Below are 27,101 nucleotides of genomic sequence, written 5' to 3' on the forward strand. Positions count from 1 at the left end.
AGAGATTTTGGTCCATATTGACATGATGGCATCACACAGTTGCCGCAGATTTGTCGGCTGCACATCCATGATGCGAATCTCCCGTTCCACCACATCCCAAAGATGCTCTATTGGATTGAGATCTGGTGACTGTGGAGGCCATTTGAGTACAGTGAACTCATTGTCATGTTCAAGAAACCAGTCTGAGATGATTCTAGCTTTATGACATGGCGCATTATCCTGCTGAAAGTAGCCATCAGATGTTGGGTACATTATGGTCATAAAGGGATGGACATGGTCAGCAACAATACTCAGGTAGGCTGTGGCTTTGCAACGATGCTCAATTGGTACCAAGGGGCCCAAAGAGTACCAAGAAAATATTCCCCACACCATGACACCACCACCACCAGCCTGAACCGTTGATACAAGGCAGGATGGATCCATGCTTTCATGTTGTTGACGCCAAATTCTGACCCTACCATCCGAATGTCGCAGCAGAAATCGAGACTCATCAGACCAGGCAACGTTTTTCCAATCTTCTACTTTCCAATTTCGATGAGCTTGTGCAAATTGTAGCCTCAGTTTCCTGTTCTTAGCTGAAAGGAGTGGCACCCGATGTGGTCTTCTGCTGCTGTAGCCCATCTGCCTCAAAGTTGGACGTACTGTGCGTTCAGAGATGCTCTTCTGCCTACCTAGGTTGTAACGGTTGGCTATTTGAGTGACTGTTGCCTTTCTATCAGCTCGAACCAGTCTGCCCATTCTCCTGACCTCCGGCATCAACAAGGCATTTCCGCTCACAGAACTGCCGCTCACTGGATGTTTTTTCTTTTTAGGACCATTCTCTGTAAACCCTAGAGATGGTTGTGCGTGAAAATCCCAGTAGATCAGCAGTTTCTGAAATACTCAGACCAGCTCTTCTGGCACCAACAACCATGCCACGTTCAAAGGCACTCAAATCACCTTTCTTCCCCATACTGATGCTCGGTTTGAACTGCAGGAGATTGTCTTGACCATGTCTACATGCCTAAATGCACTGAGTTGCCGCCATGTGATTGGCTGATTAGAAATTAAGTGGTAACGTGCAGTTGGACAGATGTACTTAATAAAGTGGCCGGTGAGTGTATGTATGTGTATATATATATAATATATACCCATCCTTGATGTAAGGTTGGTAAAGACTTGGATGAGTCAAGACGTAGCTCACAAGTACTTGGCAACAAGAGTCCGCAGCACACCAGCATGTAGTGAAGAGTGGTTTATTCCATCAATAAGGTGCAGGGTACAATGTTTCAATTCACTCCAGAATCATTTTCAAGCATCGTGGAAGCTTCCTAAATACATATTTATAGGGCTAACAGATTAGCATAAATAATTACCCAAAGTGCAGAAAGTGTATATAAAGAGATTCATATAAAATTCAGAACATAGTAAATACATGATTTAGAGGTGTACAGAGCTTGTAAACATAAGTGATCGTGCAAATCGCGCAACAGAAATAGATGAAAAGACTCAATAAGCAAATTTCATATGCATGACGTTCCTGGAGGGGAGGGGTCCACTCACCACTTGTGGCTTTTGTAAAGATGAATGCAACTGTTAAATGGCGGCCAGGTCTGTATATCGGCGTGGAGGAGGCTCAAAAGAGGATGCATAAGTAAGTCAAGCCCCTTGACAACCAGTGGTCAATCAGACCTGCTAAAAAGGTGTCTATAGCAACCAACCCAGGCCGTGGAAAAGAGCATCAAGTTCAGGATCTTGCTGGTGACACCGTAATCTCATAAAGAGTCCTGCATGTGGCCATCAAGACAGAAGTAGCGTGTATTTTGGGGATCCCCTGCCAAAGGACTCTCTCTGTTCAGCACCCTCCACTTTAGCCTTGGACGTGAGGCTGCTACCCTGCTCCTTCCTCATGCGTGAGGAAGGAGGAGTTTGTTTCCTCCGAAACGTCCGCGGTGAGGAGGTACCTGGGCGTCCGTGTCTGATTAGTACATCAGCTGTGAGCTTTAGTGTGTGTGATCATCGGAGCGTGAAGGTTCCTGTCGGACCGACTGAATGTGCAAAGAAAATCAGACAACATTGAGTTGAGGCAGTGAGGTGCAACAGTGACTTTGTTTGCTTAAAAAAATAAATAACTTAAACAGTTCTCTCCATATGGCTCACTGCTGGATATGGGTCACTGTTGTTACAATGGAGATTGTCTGTGTATTTCGAGTGTTCCTTTTGTGAATTGGATAGGTAGTGAACCACAGCCTAGTGGAATGGGAGTTCTTTGACGGTATCTGGGATGGGCCATAAAACACAATGTTTCGGATCCCAGAAATGAATAAGGATGCGTCAAGAAGTTGCCCCTCGGTGTAATACCTTGAAGAATAAGTAGATCAGGCTCACTCTCTTGGTAAATTAATCTGAAAAGTAAGTTCCTTGGCTCAGCAACTCCCATGGGTCACATAGTTATGGTGCTGACTCCAATAAATCTCCTCACAGGCTGTAGTCCCCTCAGTGGATGTTACTCCTACTACAGCTGTGCTCAACTACTCCGCAACTCCCTGTGCCAACTGCCTCCTAAGGGAAACTCATTAGAATAGCTCCACCCTCTTTCTGGACCTTTCTCCTAGCTAGTGTAATATACTAAGGAGGCCATTAGTGTTGCTATGGTAACTCCCTGTGAGTTATGTTTGTGAATAATAAACATGACCCAGCATGACTCCTCTCTATAATACAATAAAGAATAACAAATATATTAATAAATCGATGTCCATATAATATAGGGTCCATTCTCTGGCCAACCTTAGGGAAAACACCAACTCCTGTATAATTAATATAAATAAATATATATAAATACATATAAATGAATTGTTGACTGACGTAGGGGAAAAATAGGGTGAACCACACCAAGATTCATTATATATATATATATATATATATATATATATATATATATATATATATATATATATATATATATATAATGAATCTTGGTGTGGGTCACCCTATTTTCCCCTACGTCAGTCAACAATTCATTTATTCTTAAAGTAGGAAATTACCATTAAATTTCCTCTCTTGCAGTTATACAATAGGAGCAGGAACTGCTGAAGTATTAAGCTGTTTCCTTTCTCAGAATCAAGTGCAGATCCATCTACAAGATTACCTTCTGGTGATGGGAATGTGCCGATCCACTACTAGTTTAGAATTTTAAAGATGTGTTTTTTTGTTTGTTTTTTATAAATTTACATACACTTTTTTTAATAATCACCTCCTCTTCTTTCATTAATATAGATGGGTCAACTTTTTTTTTTTTTGGTGTGTGTGTATATAGATATAGCTATATCTATAATGTAGACGTATAGAGAGATAGTGAGTGTGTGTGTATATATTCTGTAATATATACACTACCCACAAAATCTTAGGGATATTTAAGTTGTGGGTTGGTCAAAGAGGTAGCGACTCTCCTTAAAGGGGTACTCCGTGGAAAAGCTTTTTCCCAGTAATTGAAACACATTACAAAGTTATATAACTTTGTAATATGCTTTAATCACCTATCTGCCCCCCTTCCCCCTCAACCCCCCACCAGAAAGTGAAGTAAACTCATTCTTACCCAATGACCTAGGCCAGCCTCCCTTTGTCAGATGACTAAGGTTGCTCAGCTCTGATTGGCTGAGCAAGATCTAACAGTTTTTTACAGAGTCAGTTAGACATCACAGGAGACAAAGTGCATCATGGGAAGCCTCAAACCAAGAAGCTGTGCCTATGCAGATGATGTCATTGTCACAAAATGGCTTCCACAGAACAGCCTGAGGTCAACAGTCATTAGGTAAGAATGAGTTTACTTCACTTCCTGGAGGGGGGTTAAGAGGGGAAAAGATAGGGAAGGGGGGCAGATAGGTGATTGAAGCAGATTACAAAGTTATATAACTTTGTAATGTGTTTCAATTAATGGGAAAAAGCTTTTCGCTCTGAGTATCCCTTTAAGGAGAGCTCGTCATAAAGACGTGTGAAGACTTACACATCATTGCTGCTTTACTAAGAATTCTGGGGAGAAAGGATATGCAAAATAGCTCACAAGTGAGTGAAATTTATGGAAAACATAAAAAGTTATCACTCCAGTGATATTATATTAGGAAAGTAGAGCGTTTAAGTAGAAACAGCAATATAGTAACATAGTAAATAAGGTTAAAAGAAGACAAGAGTCCATCAGGTTCAACCTAGGGAAACCCTACTGTGTTGATCCAGTGAAGGCAAAAACCCCTAAGAGGCAGACAACAATTGCCCCATCACAGGGAGAAAACTCCCTCCCGACTCCAATGGCAACCAGAACAATCCCCGGATCAACTTATCACCCGAAATCTATTGCCCATAACTTGTAATATTATATTGTTCAAGAAAAGCATCAAGGCCTCCCTTCAACTTATTTAATGAATCAGCCATGACAACATTGTGTGACAGAGAGTTCAGTCTTACCGCTCGTACAGTAAAGAACCCGCGTCGATGCAGATGATGAAATCTTCTTTCCTCTAGATGTAGAGGATGCCCCCTTGTCATGGTTACAGACCTAGGAGTAAAAAGACCACTACAAAGATCTCTGTACTGTCCATTGATATATTTGTACATTGTAATCAGATCGCCCCTAAGATGTCTTTTTTCTAGCGTAAATAACCCCAAGCTTGATAACCTGTCCTGGTACTGTAACCCACCCATTCCCTTAATGACCTTTTGTTGCCCTCCTCTGCACCCGCTCCAGTTCAGCTGTGACCTTCTTATATACCGGTGCCCAAAACTGTACACAGTATTCCATGTGTGGTCTGACTAGTGATTTATAAAGAGGCAAAACTATGTTCTCATCTTTAGCATCTATACCTCCTTTTGATGCATCCCATTATTTTATTAGCCTTGGCAGCTGCTGCCTGGCACTGATCACTAAAGTTGAGTTTACTGTCCACCAATACACCCAGGTCCTTTTCAGAAGTAGTTTTACCCAGTGTTTTCTTATTTAGCACATAACTGTACTTAATATTTCTACGGCCCAAGAGCATAACCTTACATTTATCCACATTAAACTTAATTTGCCATTTCACCGCCCAAGCCTCTAGCTTTTCCAAATCCCTCTGTAATATATTATCCTCCTCTGTACTGATTACTTTACCCAGTTTAGTATCATCTGCAAAAATGGAGATTCTACTCTGTAGCCCCTCTACAAGATCATTAATAAAAAATATTAAAAACAAGTGGACCCAACACTGACCCCTGTGGTACCCCACTAGTAACTAAAACCCAATCTGAATATTTTCTATCACACAACCAGTTACTTACCTATTTGCATACGTTTTCCCCGAGTCCCAGCATCCTCATTTTGTAGACCAACCTTTCATGCGGCACAGTATCAAATGCCTTTGAGAAGTCCAGATACACAACATCCACAGCCTCCCCCATGTCCAGTCTATAACTCACCTCTTCATAGAAGCCGATCAGATTAGTCTGACAGGACCGATCCCTCATAAATCCATGCTGGTGCTGCGTCATAAGATTATTTTCATTAAGATACACCAGTATAGCATCTCTTACAAACCCCTCAAATACTTTACCTACTATAGATGTTAGACTTACGGGCCTGTAGTTTCCAGGATCACTCTTTGACCCCTTCTTGAATATTGGTACCACATTAGCTATGCACCAGTCCTGTGGAACAATCCCTGTCGTAATAGAATCTTTAAATATTAGGAATAACGGTCTGTCTAACACAGTATTTAATTCTTGATTTCCTCATCTTAAGCAACTTATTGAAACAAAAGTGGTGGATAGGGATATACCATATACTGAAATATTGATACTATCAACAATACTCAGTGCTTACCATACCATAGAATTATCAATTTCTTATGTTAAGCTGTACAGTAGTGTGGCTTAAAGGAGAAGTCTGGGGTCCAACATTTTTTTGAAAGCAGCCAGAGAGGAGGTGCCTGAACATAACAGGCACTTACCTCACCGGCTCCATCACAGGGGTCTGCTGTCCTTCACTTCATTTCCTGGTTCCACGGCCACTTCCTGGTGTCCCCGCTCAGACCAGCAAGCGGGTGGGGAAACGGAAACCAGAGCGGAGGACAGCAGACTCCTGCGCTGGAGCTGGGGAGGTAAGTGCCTGTTATGTTCCGCCACCTCTTCCCCGGCTGTTTAAAAAAAAAGACTGACCCCAGACTTCCTTAACATACATGGCAAGTAGCAAGATGAGCGCCTATCATGATGTTTGCTGTGCGCTCTTCCTCTCATTTGCCTCCTGTTGACTTCCACCAGTCATCCCGCTGGTAGCAGACCCTTTTAATACCGCGATGTAAAGCAATTTCAGCATTGAAATTGATGACTGACAGGTGCTGCATCTGTGAAGTGTACAATTGGCACCCCCGCAATGTGACTGCGGTGTGCCGATGGGTCATTTGACTATGGTCTATATTTACCCTTCTTCGCTGCTGGTGTCTCTATTAGCAGGGCACTGATCTATGCAATGCTATAACAATTGCATGGATCAGAATTAGCAGCCTATCAATTGATTATGAAAGGTCCCTAAACTAAAAAAAATTATATTACAAAAGAGAATCTGACATTAAAAGTACTAATCCCCCCCCCCCCCTTTTTTCATTTTTAAAAAATTGTAAACTGGTTTGGTGTCATTACATGCGCAATGGCCCAAACTATTAAATTATCATATTCCTGATCTAGCATGATAAACAATTTAAGTGCAAAAATCTTTGCCAAAGTCTAAATTTGCTGAATATTGATTACATCACATCCCAGAAAAAAATGTGATCAAAAAGTCACATATATACAAACGTTGTACTGATCAAAACTGCAGATCACTGCGCAAAAAATTACCCTCACACCACAGCCCTACTGACCGAAAGATATAAAGGTTTGAGTCAGAGTAGGGCAATTTTTAGCACATTTTTTTTAAGAAATAATATAAAAGGTCCATAAATTAGTGTTCATTTAATAGTACGAATCTGAATAATGTAGGAGTAGATTTCAGCTACAATTTATGTTCATTTTCAGTGTAAATTAGGTCTGCTATGCTGTGAAAGTGGAGAAAACCGTATTTCACATGTTCACATGTCGTAAGAGACCACTGAATAGTGGCCGCAGAAAACTGACTTGTCAGTTGTTTGCGGCACCGCTAGAGATCCCGGCTGGAGCCTATACTGTGTGTATACGCTCCGGCCGGGATCCCATAGACACCCGGCCAACGTATTTTCTCGTATTAACAACGGCCGTTGTTGCAATTTGCACCAACGGCCGTAGAAATACGAAAAAATACGTTGTGTGAACATAGCCTTAAAATATGCACCAAATGTTCCACCTTTTTTGAAGCATAAAAGTAGTAGAAAGTCCTTGATGAATTTCCTCCACACTGGGGGAGATTTATCAAACATGGTGTAAAGTAAAATTTGCTCAGTTGCTCCTAGCAACCAATCAGATTCCATTTTTCTTTCCTTACATATTCTTTGAAAAATGAAAGGTGGAATCTGATTGGTTGCTAGGGGCAACTGAGCCAATTCTGCTTTACACCAGATTTGATAAATCTCCCCCACTGTGCTTGAGCAGTAATGTTGCATATGCTTTATAATGGTGGTATATATTTGTGCCAAAAATGCCAGCCAGATTCTTTATTTTTTTAAATCAGTCCTTTGCGATGATAGAGCATGATGGTGTAAGGTTGTGTTCTGTTACAATAGGACATGTTGTATAATAGTGGTTGGTGGAGTTGTAAGGCCCAGCATGGCCCCCGAGCATTGTTCTGTTTTTCTTGTGCAGATAATAGAGCCTCTGTGTACCTGGTTAGTTACAGAAACCACCGAAATGGCCACAGATTTCAGTGTCTATCCTTCTACTGTTGTAAATAAATTGTCTGATATGTTTCTATGCATCCATTTTGATAACTAGGATCAGAACTGAACTGTATTAAAATAATCCCCTAAAATTAAGCTGTACCTAATCCACCTAAATCATTTGGATGTATGAGATGCATTATTCAGGAGGGGGTCATGGAAATGCTTGATCTTTTTGGCAATGTAGAAAGATAATCGTGTAGATGCTGATGTGTAGAAGTCCTGCGTTCCATACTGGCTGAAGCGGATGAATTGACTTTGACATGAAATTAATTTTGATAAAGAAATACAACAAAACCTGCGTTAATAGAATTTTACTTGCTGGAAATAATGTTTTTTCAGGTATGTCTAGTTTTTGTTTATTTATAGATGATGTTTTAATCTTTTGAGTATTGTTTTGTTTGTGTATTGACTGACTGGCAAATACTGTTATCATTTAGTAGGTTGTACAGCCTATTTCTTTATACAGTGCCCATCGGGCTTAGGTGTATGTTTTTATGAGGAATGTTTAGCATTAACGCATTTTTAACATTTATCTTTTATCTATTTTTCTACTAATATATAAATATTTATCTGGTTTTAGCAACTATAAAAGAGAATGTAGATCTCCATCGTTGGCCCTGAATGACTGTTTTACTTGGTAGAAGTGATCAGTAGAAGGGGGGGGATGGAGGACTGTGTATTTTAAATAGACCTGAACAGATACAGATGGATATCAGTAGTATAGATTATGTGCATATATGATTTTTGATTAGAACCTGAGGTGAAGTGCTTAGATAATCATTAGGTCTTCCATGTATAAATGATGAAAAGACAGATTAGTAAGTATCTGTATGAACCTGCAGCATTTGTTGGTGTCTTTAAAAATAAAGGCTATTTATCTTTCAATTGTAAAATTAGGGCTGGGTGATCATATTTATTCAATGAATTCAACCAAATTCAATTTTCAAAAAAAATAAAATAAAACCCCCCAATAAATGTGCGGGATCCTTTACGGAAGATGAGATAACATAAGTAATTAAAGGGGAACTATCAGCAGGTTAAACAAATCTAACCTGCTGATATGTCCCTATTGCACAAGAGACACCCGAGGAGGAAGCTCTGTCTTTTACCTTCCACCTCAACGCTGTTCCGGTGTAGTTAGTCATGTGCTCCATGGTCTGGTAAGACAGTTAGGAGCACTGGGGCACTCATTAGGAGCACTGCCTGCCCCCATAGCGCTGCTCCGGCCAGGCCCCGACTGGCCTACTCCATTCATTATCATTAGAAAGGGGTGGGCTGGCCGGAGGCAGATTGGCACTATGGGTGTGAGCAGTGCTCCTAATGAGTGCCCCAATGCTCCTAACAGTCTTACCAAACCGTGAAGCAAACGGCTAACTACATCGGAACGGCACAAAGGAGGAAGGCAAGAGACATACTTTCCTCCTTGGCAACTTCATCTAACCTGCTGATAGTTTCCCTTTAAGATCGGTATCACTTTAAAAGGTTAAAGAGCACATTTGTTTCACTTCGACTCCTGGGTTCCGTCCCGCCCTTTCCTGCTTTCTGGCAGCGAGAATTGAAGTTATCAGAAAACTGCATTGCCAGCCATAGTGTCCCCCATAATGACAGCCACATTTTTGATAACATATAGGGGGACCTTACTACAAGGGGTTAACAGTGTGGAGCAATACAGTTGCTGCCTCAAACACCAACGAAATGCTATCTGAGGCTGCCTGCCAGTAGAAACATTTTTCTGTTTAGGGGGGGAAAAAATTAGATTTTAAGGCTAAGTCATCCTGCAGGTGCAGGAAGGAACATAACAAACAATCACAACTTATCTGTCCCCATGTCATGGCGGCGCTGGATTGCCGCTCCGGGATCTCCTGTCATCGGAACTTAGGGGACTATGACTTCGGGCAGGGGCCCAGAGCATGTGACACAATGCTTCGCAGGCAGGGGGAGAAGTAGATAATGATTGTTGATTATGTTCTCTCCTCCGACTGAAATTTCTCAAATCATCGGACTTCTCTTTTTTTAAATTGAAAATTGTGCATAATACAAAAAATGTAATTTTATATTTTTGGCCATATTGCCCAGCCCTATGTGCAATACTGCATGAGAGGCATATTCATAATAAAGATAAACTTTCTATCTGTATTCCACATTTTTATCTCCTTGCAGTACACATACACTGCCACTGCCACTCAGCTGTCATGTCTTTAGGATCCTTGTTAGCGTCTTTATTTCTGATGCCACCATAATTGTATATAATTCAGCGTTTTTGCTTCCTATAAAGCTGGTGTTTATATTTGTATGAATACTGTATGTGGTTTCCAATGAAATAACTGCTGACCAGTTTAATTAGCTTCATCTTTCCACGCTCTTCCAGCTTTGCTTCACGTTTTATCATTTTCTTCATCACTTAGTCTCCTGCATTGCCTCTGACAGTCGCCATCTACAATCCCGTCCTGCGCTGCCACACTTCATTTAGTGGATTCAGCAGAAATGCCTGCCATTTGCTTTGTTTGGCATCATATTCTGCATATGCTTTATTTTATTTATTTATTTAATTTTTTACAAGTCATTTTATTTATTTTTAGAAACTGTCTGTGACACCGAACATCCATTTTTAATTTAACTTTATTTTATAGCATAGACCTAAATCATTCCTCAGGCGTACATAGTAAAAGTGTCTGAGAAAGTCATGTGTTGATGTAGTGATCTATGCAGGATTGTCTGTAACCACTAGTGATCTGCTGGTATTGCCTGGGAGATTACATATTTGAATACACGTTCCTCTTGCTAGCTTTTGCAAGATAAATGTAGCATTACAGTACACGGACGGGCCAGGTCAGCTAGAACAGGTAGCTGCTATTACAGAGCACCTTTTACCATTCTGTTGTATTAAAGGATGTCCTGACTGTGTTAGGGTCCATAACACAGGCGACATTGGCCTGTGCGAGGATGCAAATGAGCACCAGTCAGAGAGATCAGCAATAAATGGAGTGGTTGGGCAGCAAAAATGATCCTTGTGTTGTACATATTGCCATGGAAACTGACAGCAAAAATATGCATATATCCCTGCTGTCAGTTTCCAGATCATGCAAGCAGTATATACATACCCAGTGTACTGGTATGTGATCTGGCACTGTTTAGCTCCCATCCTGCCACTACTGTAAGGGCTCGTTCCCACTGAGGAAAGGTAGCGGAATTCCGCAACGGAATTGTCCGCAGCGGAATGCAGTTAGCCTCCCGCTCATAATGGGAGTCTATGGGAGGCGCGCGCTCCTGCCCAGTCCGCGCTGAAGAATGAACATGTTCATTTCATGAACATGTTCATTCTTCAGCACGGACAGGGCAGGAGCGCGCGCCTCCCATAGACTCCCATTATGAGCGGGAGGCTAACGGCATTCCGCGGCGCACAATTCCGTTGCGGAATTCCGCTACCTTTCCTCAGTGGGAACGAGCCCTAACTACTTTCACCTCCAGAATGATTGACAGCTGGATGCTGGCCTGAAGACACAGTGGCGGCCGCAGAGCAAGACGAGAGCTGACAGTACCAGATCACACAGTAGCGCTGATGGTAAGTATGCATTGCTTGTGTGATCTGGAAACTGACAGCACAGATATATGCATTGCCCTCACAAGTTGTGTGGCTGATAACAATAAATTTTAAAGCAGCGCAAAAGATGCAATCGGCTGAGAGTTTTTTCTCAGCTGATCCCTGTCACTTTTAAACAGACTAATTATCGACTGCAGGAGCGTTTCTAGCAACGCTTCTGGCCAATAATTGGTCCATGTAAAAGGCTCTTTAGAAATCTGTCTGGCGTTGAGTATTTTGAGTCGTCTCCTGTCTTTCTAGCTGCTGCCGCTCCTGAGTTACAAGTTTTTCTAAAAGCCGATCTGTAACCAAGATGGGAAACTACATTTCCCATCATGCATCTCCCTGATTGGTCTGTTTGCGTACTCGCCCCCTTAGCTTGCTTTCTTGCCCACTGCTGTCATTACTATTGCACAGTAAACAGGACTGTTTTATTTCACTGATTTTTGCATCACATCACCCCAATACGTATTCCATAGTAGCTGATGATGTAACAGAGCTGACGTGCGCATGGTGTAGCTATGTGCTGCATAATTGGCATCTGTTTTTACTTGGGGTGGGGGTGTAGGGTAGGTTTAGATCTCCTCTTGCTGACTTTGAATGAAAACATTTAAGTTCCTAAGAACCTCTATAACACTAATAATATACAGAGCTGTGAGACAGACAGGTACGTATGCCTGCATGCATTCACTGATAGCAAGCAGAGAGAATGATAACTTTTCATATTACAGAAACCTAGGCTCAGGGACACATGTAAGTCTATAGAAGCAGCACAGGTGCATGGAGATGATGCAGATGATGTCTCAGTCAACAGACAGACAACCCATCCCCCAGAGAGGAGATAACATGTCCTGTGACTACCAAGGGAGAGGGGAAGAGGGAGCTGAGTGTGGTCAGAGTGGACCTAGAGTAGAGGATTTCACATGTCCAAAGCCAAGAAAAATTTGAAAAAAAACAGGGAAAGGCTATGTTCACACCACATCAAAAATAGGGAAAAGGCGTCCGAATTTGATATAAAAAAGTCAGTTTTTCCCACGATTTAACTGACTGTAATGGCAATGCATTAAAGTCAATGGGAAGAAGGACGTTGAATAACAGACGTTTTTACCGCGGACGTCAAAATAATGAACTTGATCATTATTTTCGGATGTCTTTTGCAAACAGCGGATATTTTTTATTAGTTGTTAACACACAGTTTTTCTTTTGTCACCATTCTTTCTCTGTTTTTACTTTTAATTTCAATTGAATTTTCAATTAAGCTGCATCCAAAGGCCAATTAGTGACCCAAACTAAAATAATGTGCAAACACCAGTCATTGCATTAAGGGGAGGCCAGGCTGCTAAATAACGTCTGTTATCATAGACTCTAAACAACGGACGTCATTTTAAACTGAGCTGAAAAAACGTTGTGTGAATATAGCCAAAGGGTGCAAGAAAGGATATAAATGTATATTAGACATAGGGTGGTATTGGGAAGGGGGATAGTTCAGAATGTTGTTTTTGTTAACCGGATGACCCCTTTAATAGGGCATGTGCACAGATGTTGTCGTCCTCAGAGAATTCTTTTAAATTGTTTTACACTTGTCCCACTCATTTGCATAAAGGATGTGTTATGGCGTGTTAAAGGAGAACTCTGGTGAAACCTTTTTTTTTTTTTTTTTTTTTTTTGTAATTAACACACATTACAAACTTATTTGTAATGTGGGTTATCAGATTTCCAGACCCTTCCCAATGTCTATTACACTAAAGGTGACTGCAAGAGTTGGATACCTATACCAACCAAAAAAAAACCTTCAAGTAATTCCAAACACAATTGTTAGAATAAGTTCATCACATCTTTATTCAAATCCATAATTCCCAAAATATCCCATAAAATCAACATTTACACAATAGACATTTAAAAACAAGGTGGAGGGGTGTCACCGCATCACACTACTAACAATCTTGGTGCATGTAACAGGCAGGAATCACTGAGGTATAAATACCGTATTAAAGTGCTGTAGGGCAATACAAATACAAAGTGCAAGTGCCTATATATAAATATGTAAACCCATGCAAACAATTCATCAACATCAATAGCACAATTGTTCTCAGGCTAGATGGCCTATATCATAAACCCTAAATAGCAGCCCAAACAGCTCTCCACCGCCCACCTGCCGCACACACACCCCTCCACCTCACCCTCCAACGCGTTTCGCCAAGTCTTTCTCAAGGAGTGGTGAGGCATGAGGGGCATGGACCGGTATAAATACTGTCAGAATAATCCATTGGCCAATAGTAAAATGCCACTGCCATACCTATTTGGCGCTCCAACGCCATGCGTAACAAACACCAGAGCCGTCCCGCCACTGGCTCTGCATCACCGAGGGCGCCGGAAGTGCGTCATCGGCAAGGCAGATACCAGGACGGGACCGGCAGAGGCGCATGCGCACTGGAGCGCACAGCAGCGGCGGCCATCTTGGTTGAGGGAGAAGAACCCTCACCATAGAGAATCGAGGGGAACGTAACAAGCAGAGAAAGAAAAGAACAAGGGGGGAAGAGAGTGGGACTGGATGTGCATGACCACATACATACATCGCATTGGTGAGACTACAAAATAAATAATGATTAAATAGGCCTGTGAATAGAAATTAATAATTAAATAAAAAATAAGTAAAAAAATAAATGAATAATTCAATAAATACACAAATAAATTGACTGAATATAGTGACATATGCATGATAATGTGCAAATGAAATAAACAACATTATAGTGTGTATGATTGTGTTTTGAAATAAAAAAATATGAAATATGAAAATGTGACGATATTGTGTTAGTAAGTATATAAAATAAAATATAAGTAAATATGAGTAATATGACCATGATTGTGTATCTGTGAAAAAATTGTTTGTGTATGTGTGAACAGTGCTATATGAAAAATTGTGTGTGGACAAAAACCATTTTTTAAATTTTATGAATTTGCATTGGATGTGAATGTGTGAATGAACAATGTGTGCCCCCCAACCACCATTACCATATATGCACATAAATTAAAACATGAAAATCAATATGAACAAAATAAAAGTGGAAAAAAAACAATCCAGTGAATGTGATAAATGCTGAAAAATGTGATATGAACTGGTGATACTCATGAGTGAATGTGAATGTAAAAAAATGAGAAATGAAAAAATATGAAATTATAAAAATTGTGAAAATTGATGAATGATGATAAAGTATTATGAAAAAAATAATTATGAAAAAAATATAAACCAATGTGAAAATACTTCATTCCCTCAAAAAAATCCTTTTGAAAAAAAAAACTAAAATATATGAAAATAAAAAATAAAAAATAAAAAATATAAAAATAATAATAATAAAAATAATAAAATGAAATAAAATAAAAAAAAAAAATAAAAATGAAAAATTGACAATTATCCAGGCCTACAGTGTTTATGTGCCAGCTAGTATCAATAATGTAATGAGTCAGGCCTGCAGCCTTAACCCCCTAGAAAAACCCCCCATCAGATAGTATCTCCATTTATAGAGAATCCCCTCAGAAAGAAAAACCGGACCAGCCCCTTACCAATAACACGAATACATGATTAAAAACATAGAATTATTCATACAGGACCCTGATTACTATTAATAAATTATGAACCACCCTCAAATTTGGGGTTCTATAGGAAACTAGCAAAAGACAACTGTTCATTCAATCCATCCGGTGACATGGTCCTCAACTTGATGATCCATTTACATTCCCGCTGTGCCAGTCTCTTTGCAAGATCACCACCTCTAGATCCCATATGCATGTGGTCAATCCCTCTGGCCAGTGGTTCTTGCCATTTGCCATTGTGATGTAACCGAAAATGCCGAGCAACTGGTTTTAGTTGTCGGATAGCAAAGGTATCGTCCAAAGGGACATCCATGGCTGCCTTTATATCACGGACATGTTCTTGTATCCTGACTCTCAGTTCCCTGGTAGTCAGTCCAATATAAATCATGTCACAAGGACATGTCACATAGTAAATGACGCCACTCGTCCTGCAGTCAATGTGATGAACAATGTTATATTCTCGTTCTCTAAAGGAGTCCCAGAATCGATCAGTTTTCACCATCAATGAACATACTAAGCATCTTCCACATGCAAATGACCCCCATTTTGGGCCCCGGGAATTAAAGAAGAATTTGGGCTTGGGAGGTATATAGTGGCTTTGTACAAGTTCATCTTTTAAAGATCGACTGCGTCTGGGTGTAATTAGTGGTTGAGATGATAGAATTTTACTTAAATCAGTATCATGGGATAATAAGGGCCAGTGTTTCCGAAATACCTGTGTCATCTCGGTCCATCTTGTGTGATAGCCTGTAATCAGTCGGATAGCCTCGTCATCCTTCCGTTTTGGACGTGGAGTCAAGAGGTCACTCCGCCTTACCGACCTGGCTTTAATGATCCCGGCATCAATGTCCCCAGGTTGATAACCACGTTGGCGAAATCTCCGCTCCATGTTACTGGCTTGAGTCTCAAATTCATCCTCCAAATCACATATCCTACGAGCCCGTAGGAACTGGCCTGATGGTATCGCCTTCAGTATGTGTCGTGGATGAGATGAGCGGGCATGAAGTACCGAGTTGACACTGGTAGTTTTACGATGAATAGTGGTGTGGAGCAAGCCATCCACGTCTGCAAAAATGTGCAAATCGAGAAAATCAATCTCATCTTGTTTAATCAGGTGAGTTAGCTTAATATTCATAGTGTTGTTATTCAGATCTCCAATAAATCTTTCTAGCCCCTGTTTAGTCCCCTGCCATAGGAAGAGGACATCGTCTATAAATCTCATCCACATTATTACCTGTCCATCAGCCGACGTGTCACAAGTTAGTACATTTTCTCTCTCCCAATGGCCCAAGAATAAATTTGCATATGATGGGGCGCAAGTCGCGCCCATAGCCACGCCCCTTACTTGCAAGTAAAATCTGTCCCTGAAAAGAAAGAAACTATGATAGAGAACAAACTCTAGTAAGGTCAGAATCAGGTCGACCAGGTGTGAGTCCCGGCCACTCTGTAGTAAGAAGAACCTGCATGCAGCTAGACCCTGTTGGTGATCAATGCACGTTTATAGGGCCTCCACGTCACAGGAGACCATATACATGTCCCTTTCCAAAGTCACCCCCTCCAATCTCTGTAGCACTTCCCCCGAGTCCCTGATATACGACGGTAACTCAGCCACACAGGGTTTCAGGTAAAAATCCAAAAATCGACAAACCGGTTCACAGAGCCCCCCCCCCCTGCCAGACACAATGGGTCTCCCTGGGGGGTTCACTATGTTTTTATGGACCTTGGGCAATAAATACAGGGTTGGAATCACAGGACTATCTACCCTCAGTCCATCATAGATTTTTTTTAGATATTATGCCGTCATTCAGGGCCCGATCCAAGATGTCAAAGAGTCTTTTTTTAAACACAGTGAGTGGGTTCTCTGTAAGTTTCCTGTAACATGTCTGGTCATTGAGTTGTCTTAATGCCTCAGTTTCATACAGATCACATGGCCATACCACAATGTTCCCCCCTTTATCCGCTGGCTTAAAAACCACATCCTTCATCCTTTTCAACTCCCTAAGTGCAGTCCTCTGTTCACCGGATAGGTTATCATACCTTCTATTCTCCGGTATTTGTCTTAGATCCTGTACCACCATCTTAACGAAAAGCTCCACTGGTGGACTTAAATTTAAGGGAGGACACATTGTGGATTTTTTCTTAATGAAATCAGGAAACTTACCACCACCCATGCTTTCTTGTTCCGAAAGGAGCTCCTCTAATATCCGAAGTGCTTCCAGTTACTCTTGCTCTGTAAACATAGGGGATATTGATTGTTTAGAGAAATGTTTTTTGAGGACCAATTTTCGTGCAAAAAGAAAAACATCCTCAATAGCCTCAAACCTATCAAAATGCGATGCTGGGCTGAGGGTTAATCCTAAGGATAAGACAGACAGTTGTGCAGGGGTCAAAACACGTTTGGATAGATTAATTACCTGACGTCCTCTCTTTTCTTTTCATGGTGGTCCTCCTCGTGTCCCTCCTTGACCACTGACTGCTTGCGCCACTCATATGGGAACTTGTAGACGTACTACTTTGTAGTGACATTACTGAACTGGATCTTGTTAGTTCCTTTTGTTGTTTCCACCTGTACACCCTATTTTGATTATAATCACCCATGTCTCTCTGGAACTTACTTGCTTTCCGTTGTTGAATTTCTCTTTCCCATTTCCCATTTCCCATTAGATCTGCCCATCCTTTATAAAAGTTTAGTGTTGACTAAAGCACCTTGAAATGAACAGTTCTTAGACTCTTGGCATCTTTCAGTTTCAAGGACCAGGCAAAGGCATAGGTGCCTTTAAACAGCAGTAATGGTGCACTCTGTTGGGTTGAAATGAATGGGTTAATGGAGCTTTTATTTTCTAAAAACCTCTACAATTGCCTTTTTGGCCTTTGTTCACTAGGCCACAGCCATGATGTGCTTTCCCTGTTAAAATTATTGTGTCCAAAAATTGGCTGCCTATATCTTAAATAATTTACCTTATCAACAGATCCATATTACAGGGCTTTAGGAGGTGAGAATGTGGTTTTCAGCATATTCAGTAGTGTCATTTTTGAAAGTAGAAATCCTCCTTTAAAAGGAAATCTGTGAAATCTGAGAAATCCTTTATGCAGGCGAAGCCACAATAGCGCTTACTAAGATTTGAGTTTTAGAAACCTCAAAAGTACAAAAGAGAAAGTGGCAAAATAGAAAGGTCACCAACTTTACCAGCTAAAAATAGTCTAAGGTGCTGGGAAAACAAAAACTACACTAGGACTATTAATAAACACTGAGGTTAGCACTGGAATGACTCCAGGCGCTGTCATTGACCTATCAATGACATCTGCTTACTCCATTAATTTTGCATAAAAGAAAAGTAAAGAGAAGAGCAGCTTGAAGTTAAACAGGTCATCTGGGCATTAGATTTATTTATTTTTTTAAATGGTGGATTCTCATCACAACAACGTTCCCGACCACATCTGTTATTAGCATTGACCCAGCCGGTGAGATCACTTCCTTACTGCTCTGCTCAGAAAGGAGGGGTTGCTGAGATCTTGGGAGCATGCATATGTGGCTCCCCTTCCTGGCCATCTTATCTGCAGTATTCTTTCTTTGCACTGACAACTCCCAGCCCTGTGGAGCTCACATCTTGGGACCTGGCATAGCAGAGCCCAGAACAGCAGAGTGCAGAGCCTAGATTCTTTCTGCTTTGCAATAAGCGCTTCCATGGTGCACAACTCACGGCACACACTGTTGTTATCTTTGTGTACATATGCAAAAATAACAGTGGGCCCTTTAGAACAAGCGCACTGTCTCCAGAGGAAACGTGTGTTTTTGCTCTGTAGTATCTGAGCTATTATATATGCTGTTTAAAGCGACTCTGTACCCACAATCTGCCCCCTCCTAACTGCTTGTCCCTTCCTATAGCTGCATTTAGTCCAAGATTTGTCCTGGGGTTCATTCGGCAGGTGATGCAGTTATTGTCCTAAAAACAGCTTTTAAACCTGCAGCTTTGTCTCAAATTGGCGTGGCCTAGAGTGTTTGTGCCCTAGGCTTGCACTGCCTCTGTGTCCCTCCTCCCCACCAGCTTCACCTTTAGCAATGGCCCTGGGCAGTTTTTTTTTTTTTTTTTTTTTTTCCCTATTCATCACCTTTTTGAACACTGCACTGGGACCTTAATGATCCAGCACATGTGCAGTGTTCAGACAGGTGATGAATAGGAAAAATCCTGACTGGGGCATTCCTAATGGTGAAGAGTGCAGGGAGGAGGGACAGGGGGGCGGTGCAAGTCTAATGGGGGCAGGCTGGAACTGGGCCATTGTTAAAAAAAAGGACCACGGCATCTGCTTCCCAGCACTGGCGCCGTTCTTTTCATATGCTACACTTAAAGCGAATGTATATGATGGTACATTTGCTTTAAGCAGGTCAGCATGACCTGATCGGCTGAGCACTGGCCCCATTGCCTGTTCGGCTGATCATCACCCCGCATAATAGGGCCTTTACTGTGAAGCCGCATGGCTGCTGTCTTAGTTTCTTCCCTTCTGATGATGATGATTGCATTGGGCAATACACATACTGTATATGTCACAAGGAAGATAAGAAGAATAGGCAGGTCCTCAGTATGAATAGTTTCATTACTGATTCAAGGACCAGCTTGTGTACACAACAGAAGTACAATATCTATTGTGCTCACACTCCACTCTACCGCACTGACAGCTTTCTTCCTAAAGGTCCTATTCCACCAACAGATCTGACGACAGATTATCTGCCAAAGATTTGAAGCCAAACCCAGGAGTGGATTTGAAAAGAGGAGAAATCTCAGGCTTTCCTTTATGACCTGTTCTCTGTTTATAGTCTGTTCCTGGGTTTGGCTTCAAATCTTTGGCAGATAATCTGTCGTCAGATCTGTTGGTGGAATAGGGCCTTAAATATGCTAGTAAGTGCTTCATACATTCGTGAATACTAGCATACACAGGGTTTCCTTATCAGGTTTGTAAAATTCATCATAGTTGAATGATACACACACGTGTGTGTGTGTGTGTGTGTGTGTGTATATGTATGTATGTGTAAATATATATGTATGTATATAATATATATTATATATATTAATATATATATATATATATATATATATTTATTATTATTATTATTATTATTATTATTATTATTATTATTATTATTATTATTATTATTATTATTATTATTATTATTATTATTATTATTATTATTATTATTATTATTATTATTATTATTATTTTTATTTTTTTTTTATTTTTTTTTTTTAATTGTTAACCCCTTTAACACAATTTTCATTTTTGCATTTGTTTTTTATTTTCCTCGTGTTCAAAGACCTATAGGGGGATATTTATTAAACTACTGTAAAGTAGAATTGTCTCAGTTGCCCCTACCAATCATATTTTACCTATAATTTTTTATTTAAAGTGACACTGTCACCCCCTTTGTACATTCTGACATTTCTACACAGGTGTAAAGGGTAAATTTTGCATTTTTCATACTTTATTTCATATCATACGTCATGGTGCTAGTTCAAGTAAAAAGTGTCCTTTTATCAACTGCAGATTGTATTAATAGGGCGTGGCCTCGCGGCATTAGCGCCACTTAGCCCTGCCCACAACGGCCCCGTCGCGATGTGGCGGCCAACTCTGGCGATGTGGGTGGGGCTAAGTGGCGCTAAAGCTGCAAGGCCCCGCCCACTTAACCAATCTGCAGTTGATGAAAGATGACTTTTTACTTGAACAAGCACTATGATGTATGATATAAAATAAGGTATGAAAACTGCTAATTTACCCTTTACACCTGTGTAGAGATGTCAGAATGCAAAAAGAAAGGGACCGTGTCACTTTAAAGAATCTGTGAGGGATAAAAAGTGGAATCTGGTTGCTAGAGGCAATTAAGACAATTCTACTTTACACTAGTTGGATAAATCTCCCCCATAATGCTTGCATTTTTTCACCTACACACTCATATGGGAGGAACATTTAAAAAGGTTTCTAATGTACCAGCATTTTTTGTACATGTATCGCTTGAGTGAGATTCACTAATCCACCTCTATGTGCTGCTTTAATATGATAACCTGTGGCCTTGGTTACAGCCCTCCGCCATCCACTATGTTGGGTCACACATGCTCAGTTCAGTCGCAGTCTCCTGATCTGTCCCATTAGTACTGACAGTTGGTTTTTACTTCACATACAAGCAAGGGGGATTGTGGGAAAGTGCCTGCACTGTAGGGTCACAGTTCAGAGAGTAAACCAGGAAGTAATCAGATGCATAGGGAAGAAATATGGTCCAGTAAAGTAAGCTTATTTACTAAAAAACACTTCTACACATATGTATGTGGTACATATCTGGTTATACTGTCTTTATTTTTTTTATTTTTTTTTTTACACCACCCCTTTTTAAGGTGTGCAGTGTGGTATAAATGTTGTGTGTGGGGGGGGGGGGGGGGGGGGGGGGTTTGCAGTCTAAGTATTGCTCAGGTCAGGACGATTACAATGATGCATGTTTTTGTTATGTTTTTATGTTTAAAAAATGTAATTTTATTTTTGCAAATTGTCATATTCTGACCGCTATAACATTTTATTTTTATGTCTACAGAGCTGCTTGGGGAGTTGGCTATGATGTGTGTTTTTATCTCTCTTAAGATGTGATGTGACCCAAAAGACAAAGTTCTGGTGGTGTTAGATCAATAATGTTGTTTTGTTTAATAGCATATGGCTGTCAATTGCTAGTAAAGATTTCAGTTACATTTTCTGGGGTATATTTATAGTAGACCTGCTTCCTTCCATGGGTGGCTCCTGAAAAAAGTTGTAAAATAGCACAAACTTTGCAACTTTTGTGACGTTAATGTCTTCCCCATTCACACGCACAGGATCTGTTAAGATCTGCAGATTTGACACCTATGTCAGTGTAATATAGCTGTAAACACACAGCATTAAATCTGTCACTAGCTTTATACTGCCTTAAATGAGGGCAGTATAAACTAGTGTCAGAAATGCATTACTTACATCATTCTGTTTAGCTGTTTTCCTAATATGCAGGAGAATAGGATTCTTGTTGCACCATTTTCCTCCACCCTCCAGCTGCTGATTGACAGCTATCTGATTAAACACAGCATAGATAGATAACTGCCAATTAGCAGTTGGTGGGTGGAGTTTGCTGATGCTCATGAATATCCAGTGCTACTGAGCACAATGGAGAGGACTGCTTATTGTCCATGTTATTCAGAAGGATATTTCCAAATCAGCTGCACAGAACAATGTAAGTGATACTCAGATTCTCAGTCACTAGTTTATGCTACCCCAATATAGGACAGCCTAAACCTACTGACAGAGTACCTTTAAAAGGAACTTGTCACCCAGCTATCTAATCTATCACCATCATGTTATAGAGGAGGAAGAACTGAGCAAATAGATTTATATCTTTGTGGGAAAAGATTCAGTGTAACTTGTAACATCTTGAAATTCCTGCTCATTCTGTGTTGAAGTGACACTGCCCCCCCCCCCCCTTTTGCACTTCTCTACACAAATGTAAAGGGTAAGTTTTGCCGTTTTCATACCTTATTTTATATCGACGTCATGTTGCTTGGTCCAGAAAAAGTAATCTTTTATCATCTGTGGATTGTGCTACCTGGGCGGAGCTTCTTGGGCACAGCCCCACTTAGCCCTGCCCACATCACCATTGTAGCCCCGCCCCCTCCATGCTGTCATTGCTGCATAGGCCCTGCTTCCTCAGTGGCCATTGCTGTAGGCAGACCTAGTGAGGGTAGGGCCTAGACCTTTAGGCTGGCCCTTCCAATGGGCACTGAGGGGCGGGGCCTATATACTGACGTCACTGAGGGGCAGGGCTACATGGGTGACAATGTGGGCCGGGCTAAGTGGCGCTGCGTCAGAGAAGCCCCGCCTAGGTAGCACAATCCACAGATGATAAAAGATCACTTTTTACTGGAACCAGCACGTATGATGTAAAATAAGGTATGAAAACTGCAACATTTACCCTTTACATCTGTGTAGAGAAGTCATAATGCTAAAAAGGGGGTGAAAGAGTCCAGTGCAGAGTGTCACTCAATGGACTTGACCCTTTAGCATGAAAACATGAAATGAACTGGTACCAGAAACTTATACAGATTTGCAAGTTACATCTATTTAAAAATCTCCAGCCCTCCAGTACTTACCAGCTGCTATATGTCCTGCAGGAAGTGGTGTTTTCTTTTCAATCTGACACAGTGCTCTTTGCTGCCACCTCTGTCCATGACAGGAACATGAACAGAGGTAGCAGTAGAGACCATTGTGTCAGACTGGAAAGAAAACACCACTTCCTGCAGAACAAACAGCAGCTGGTAAGTACTGGAAGGCATAATTTACAAATCTGTATAACTTTCTGGTACCAGTTGACTTGAAAGAAAAACATTTTCGCTCAGCTGATCTGCTCAGCTCCTTCTGCTCTATAACATGCTGGTAGCTTGGGTAGCATTTTCATGGCAACGGGTTATCTTTAAAGGAGAAGTCCGGCGAAATTGTTTGTTAAAGTATTGTATTGCCCCCCAAAAGTTATGCAAATCACCAATATACCTTTTTTTTTCTTTTATGGGAAATGCACATGAAGTGCTTCTGCATCAAGGCTTCAATTCCTGGATAAAATGGTGATGTCACGACTCCCAGAGCTGTGCGGGCTGTGGCTGCTGGAGAGGATGATGGCAGGGAGACACTGAGGGACACAGGGCACTGGAGGGACACTGATCATCCTCCTGCCATCATCCTCTCCAGCAGCCACAGCCCGCACAGCTCTGGGCGTCGGGTCGTGACATCACCATTTTATCCAGGAAGTGAAGCCTTGATGCAGTAGTAAGTGCAGAGAAAAAAGCACTTTACTTGAATAAAAATTTTTGCCGGACTTCTCCTTTAAGCCACTTTTATATAACTAAATAGAATATGCCTTTGTTTCAGCAGAGCAACAACTGCCAGTCAAATAAGACCTTTTATGTGGAGAAGGCAAGTGCCATTCTTATAGCTTTCCCGAGAAGCAGGTGTTTGACAAGCTTTGTTTATAAGTCTGTGCCCCCGTGTTTGAGGTGTTTATATGGCAGGCAGAGCCAGGAGATGTGCCTGCCAGCAATGAGTCGTGTCGGATGGATCAGCATCAGCTGCAGCCTGCGTGTCACCATCAGCCAGTGTGCTCGCTGCATCTCAGTTCCACTTGCTTAAAGGAAACTGAGAGGGAGGGATGAGAGAAACTCTGTCTCTAGATTTCTGCGTTTGATGCAGAATCACGTGAGGCTGACATACCTTGACTAGTCAACTTGTTGTTTTTATCTCCTCGTTTGAGTCTGTGTCGCTGCCGCGCTTCGCTAATAAATAGACAAAGAACGGGAGGAAAATGAATATGCATTGTAACAGTGTGCCGAGGAAAGTCTCTGCTGTTAGTAACCTGTGTTTCCCAGAGATCAGACGTTGTTTCTGTTTTCCTTGTACAGTACTGCTGCAGCACGGCGCTGATCCCAGCATCCGGAACACCGATGGCAAATCAGCCCTGGACCTGGCTGATCCGTCAGCAAAAGCTGTCCTTACCGGTAAGAGACCCCCCTCCTAAAGCCGCATGGAGCCTTGTGTGTCAGCCTCTTGTATTCCATCTCTATTCTGTCTGTCTTCATACTCCCAGCTGTTTTATTGCTATATTGCACTTATATTCGGAGCATGATGTCTCATATCTGTCATCAGTCGTTGTTAACCCCTTGTTGAAAATTGTTAATTTTTACGTTTCTAATACAATTCTAAGAAAGGGACCTTTTATGGGGGAAGTTAAGCATTGGGGCTTGACAAAAAGTGGGAGATTATTTAACATTAATTAAATTTTATTATCCGAGTTAAATCCATTGATACTTATACATATGTTTATCGACAGACATGTTTTATCTGGTATAAATACACTGTTGTTCCCCAACTTACAGTCACCCCCTAAGGATTAGTGCTACTGTTTTTGCAGTTTCTTTGGTTCTGCCTGGATTCTCTCTGTATGTAAAGGAACGCTTTGGCTCCTCTGTATCCGTGCTCTTATGTCGGTCTCATTTGTCAGTCCGTGGCCTGTGCTATCCAGCATCAGGTCTTCCAGGGGATGCAATGAGCTGAACCCTTTTTTCCTATTCTGAGCAATTTGTCACCAAGGATATCAAAAGCATATTAGAAAGTGAGCAAAGCATTCATGATATACTGCATAGCCTGGGGGCGAAGACAAATGTATTTTTCCGAGCAGGCTGTCTAGTAACCTTCTGCATTTGATTGTTTAGGATACTAGGATGTTGGTGGCTCGTATGTGACTTGCTGCTATTGGCTGTGATAAATAGCAGCAATTGTGCTGCCACCTACCGTGCTTAATGTGTCAGGCTAGAAAAACTTCTCTTTATCAGGGCTTATTTTATGGCCACACACGACGGCTAAAAGTTGACTGCACAACTGGTTCTAAGCAGATGTTACTAAGCAGGAATATGGGGAATCCTTCATGGTTATACACGACTTGTATGGTGTGGTTGATACTGTGTCCTTCCAGATCATTGTTGATGGCTAAACAAATGGCTGCTAAGTGTTGCTGCTTATAACTTAAAGAGACTCTGTCCCCCCCAAACCGCTTGTACCTTCGGATAGCTGCTTTTAATCCAAGATCTGTCCTGGGGTCCGTTCGGCAGGTGATACAGTTATTGTCCTAAAAAATAACTTGAACTTGCAGTCCTGTGCCAAACTGCCGTGGCCTAGAGTATCTGTGCCTTAACTTTGCACCACCCCTCCGTCCCTCCTCCCCACCCTCCTCATCATTAGGAATGCCACTGGCAGGATTTTTCCTATTCCTCTGCAGTGAACACTACACAGGTGCCTTAACGATCCAGCCCATGTGATGTGCTCACACAGGTGAGAAATAGGAGACAATCTGCCTGGAGCATTCCTAATGATGAAGAGGGCAGGGAGGAGGGACAGAGAGGTTGTGCCAGCCTAATGCAGAGAAACTCTAAGCCACGGCTGTTTGGACAGGGCTGGAAGTTTAAAAGTAGTTTTTTTTAGGACAATAATTACATCACCTGCCGAACGGACCCCAGGACAGATCTTGGATTAGAAGCAGCTATCTGAAGGTACAAGTGGTTTGGGGAGGGCAGATTGTGGCTACAGAGTTGCTTTAAAAAATCTTTAAAATCCAACTTTGTGAACAATCCAAAGATGATGGTGTTAACATGCTTATCCATAATTCTACCTTTCATTTCCCAGACTATCTACCTTGGTACAAGGATAGGTATATGAGAATACTTTAAGGGAAACTCCAGCAAAGTCATTTATTTTTTTTCTTCAGTTAACTGGTTAATTTACTTTGATTGGAAAATCTCAAGTCTTCCAGTACTTTTCAGCTGCTGCATGTCCTGCAGGAAGTGATGTTTTCTTTCCTGTGTGACACAGTGCTCTCTGCTGCCATCTCTGCCTAATGAACTGTCCAGAGCAGTAGTAAATTCCATAGAAAACCACTCCTGACATGGACAGAGGTGGCAGCAGAGAGCACTGTGTGAGACTGGAAAGAATACACCACTTCCTGCAGGACATACAGCAGCTCATAATCTTTGTAATACCAGTCAGCTGGTTAGGGGGGAAATGTGTGTGTGTGTGTGTGTGTGTGTGTGTATATATATATATATATATATATATATATATATATATATATATATATATATATATATATATATATATATATATATATTATATTATATTATATTATATTATATTATATTATATTATATTATATTATATGAAAAAGTTGATTGCCGGCCGGCACTCTGTGGCTCAAAGGTTTACGTGAGTGCACAAATCCCAGGTCGCCAGATCCAAGGCTCCCAAGTCCACAAAAAAATTGTAATGAGACGGCATCAATTGCGACGTTTCGATCTACTCAATGAGATCTGCTTGAAAAAGATCTCATTGAGTAGATCGAAACGTCGCGATTTATGGGTGAATAAACCACATTGCTTTCTCACTGTATACTGGAGTGCTGTCTCATTACAATTCTTATATATAATTTTTTTTTTTTTTAAGCCGCAGTATCCCTTTTACCAGTTTATATACTTCTAACA

General features: G+C 41.1%; 1 protein-coding gene across 2 annotated transcripts in view; it reads left to right on the forward strand.

The window, feature by feature from the left end:
- The window catches only part of TNKS (tankyrase), a 138,303-nt gene that overhangs the window by 15,965 nt on the left and 95,237 nt on the right, over window positions 1-27,101 (forward strand). For both annotated transcript variants that reach the window (XM_069978117.1, XM_069978118.1), the window contains exon 3: window positions 24,474-24,569. In XM_069978117.1, the coding sequence (XP_069834218.1) occupies window positions 24,474-24,569 (96 nt within the window). The remainder of the gene's footprint in view (window positions 1-24,473; window positions 24,570-27,101) is intronic.

Source organism: Dendropsophus ebraccatus, chromosome 7 (assembly GCF_027789765.1).
Source record: "Dendropsophus ebraccatus isolate aDenEbr1 chromosome 7, aDenEbr1.pat, whole genome shotgun sequence".
In the NCBI taxonomy this organism is placed as follows: domain Eukaryota; kingdom Metazoa; phylum Chordata; class Amphibia; order Anura; family Hylidae; genus Dendropsophus; species Dendropsophus ebraccatus.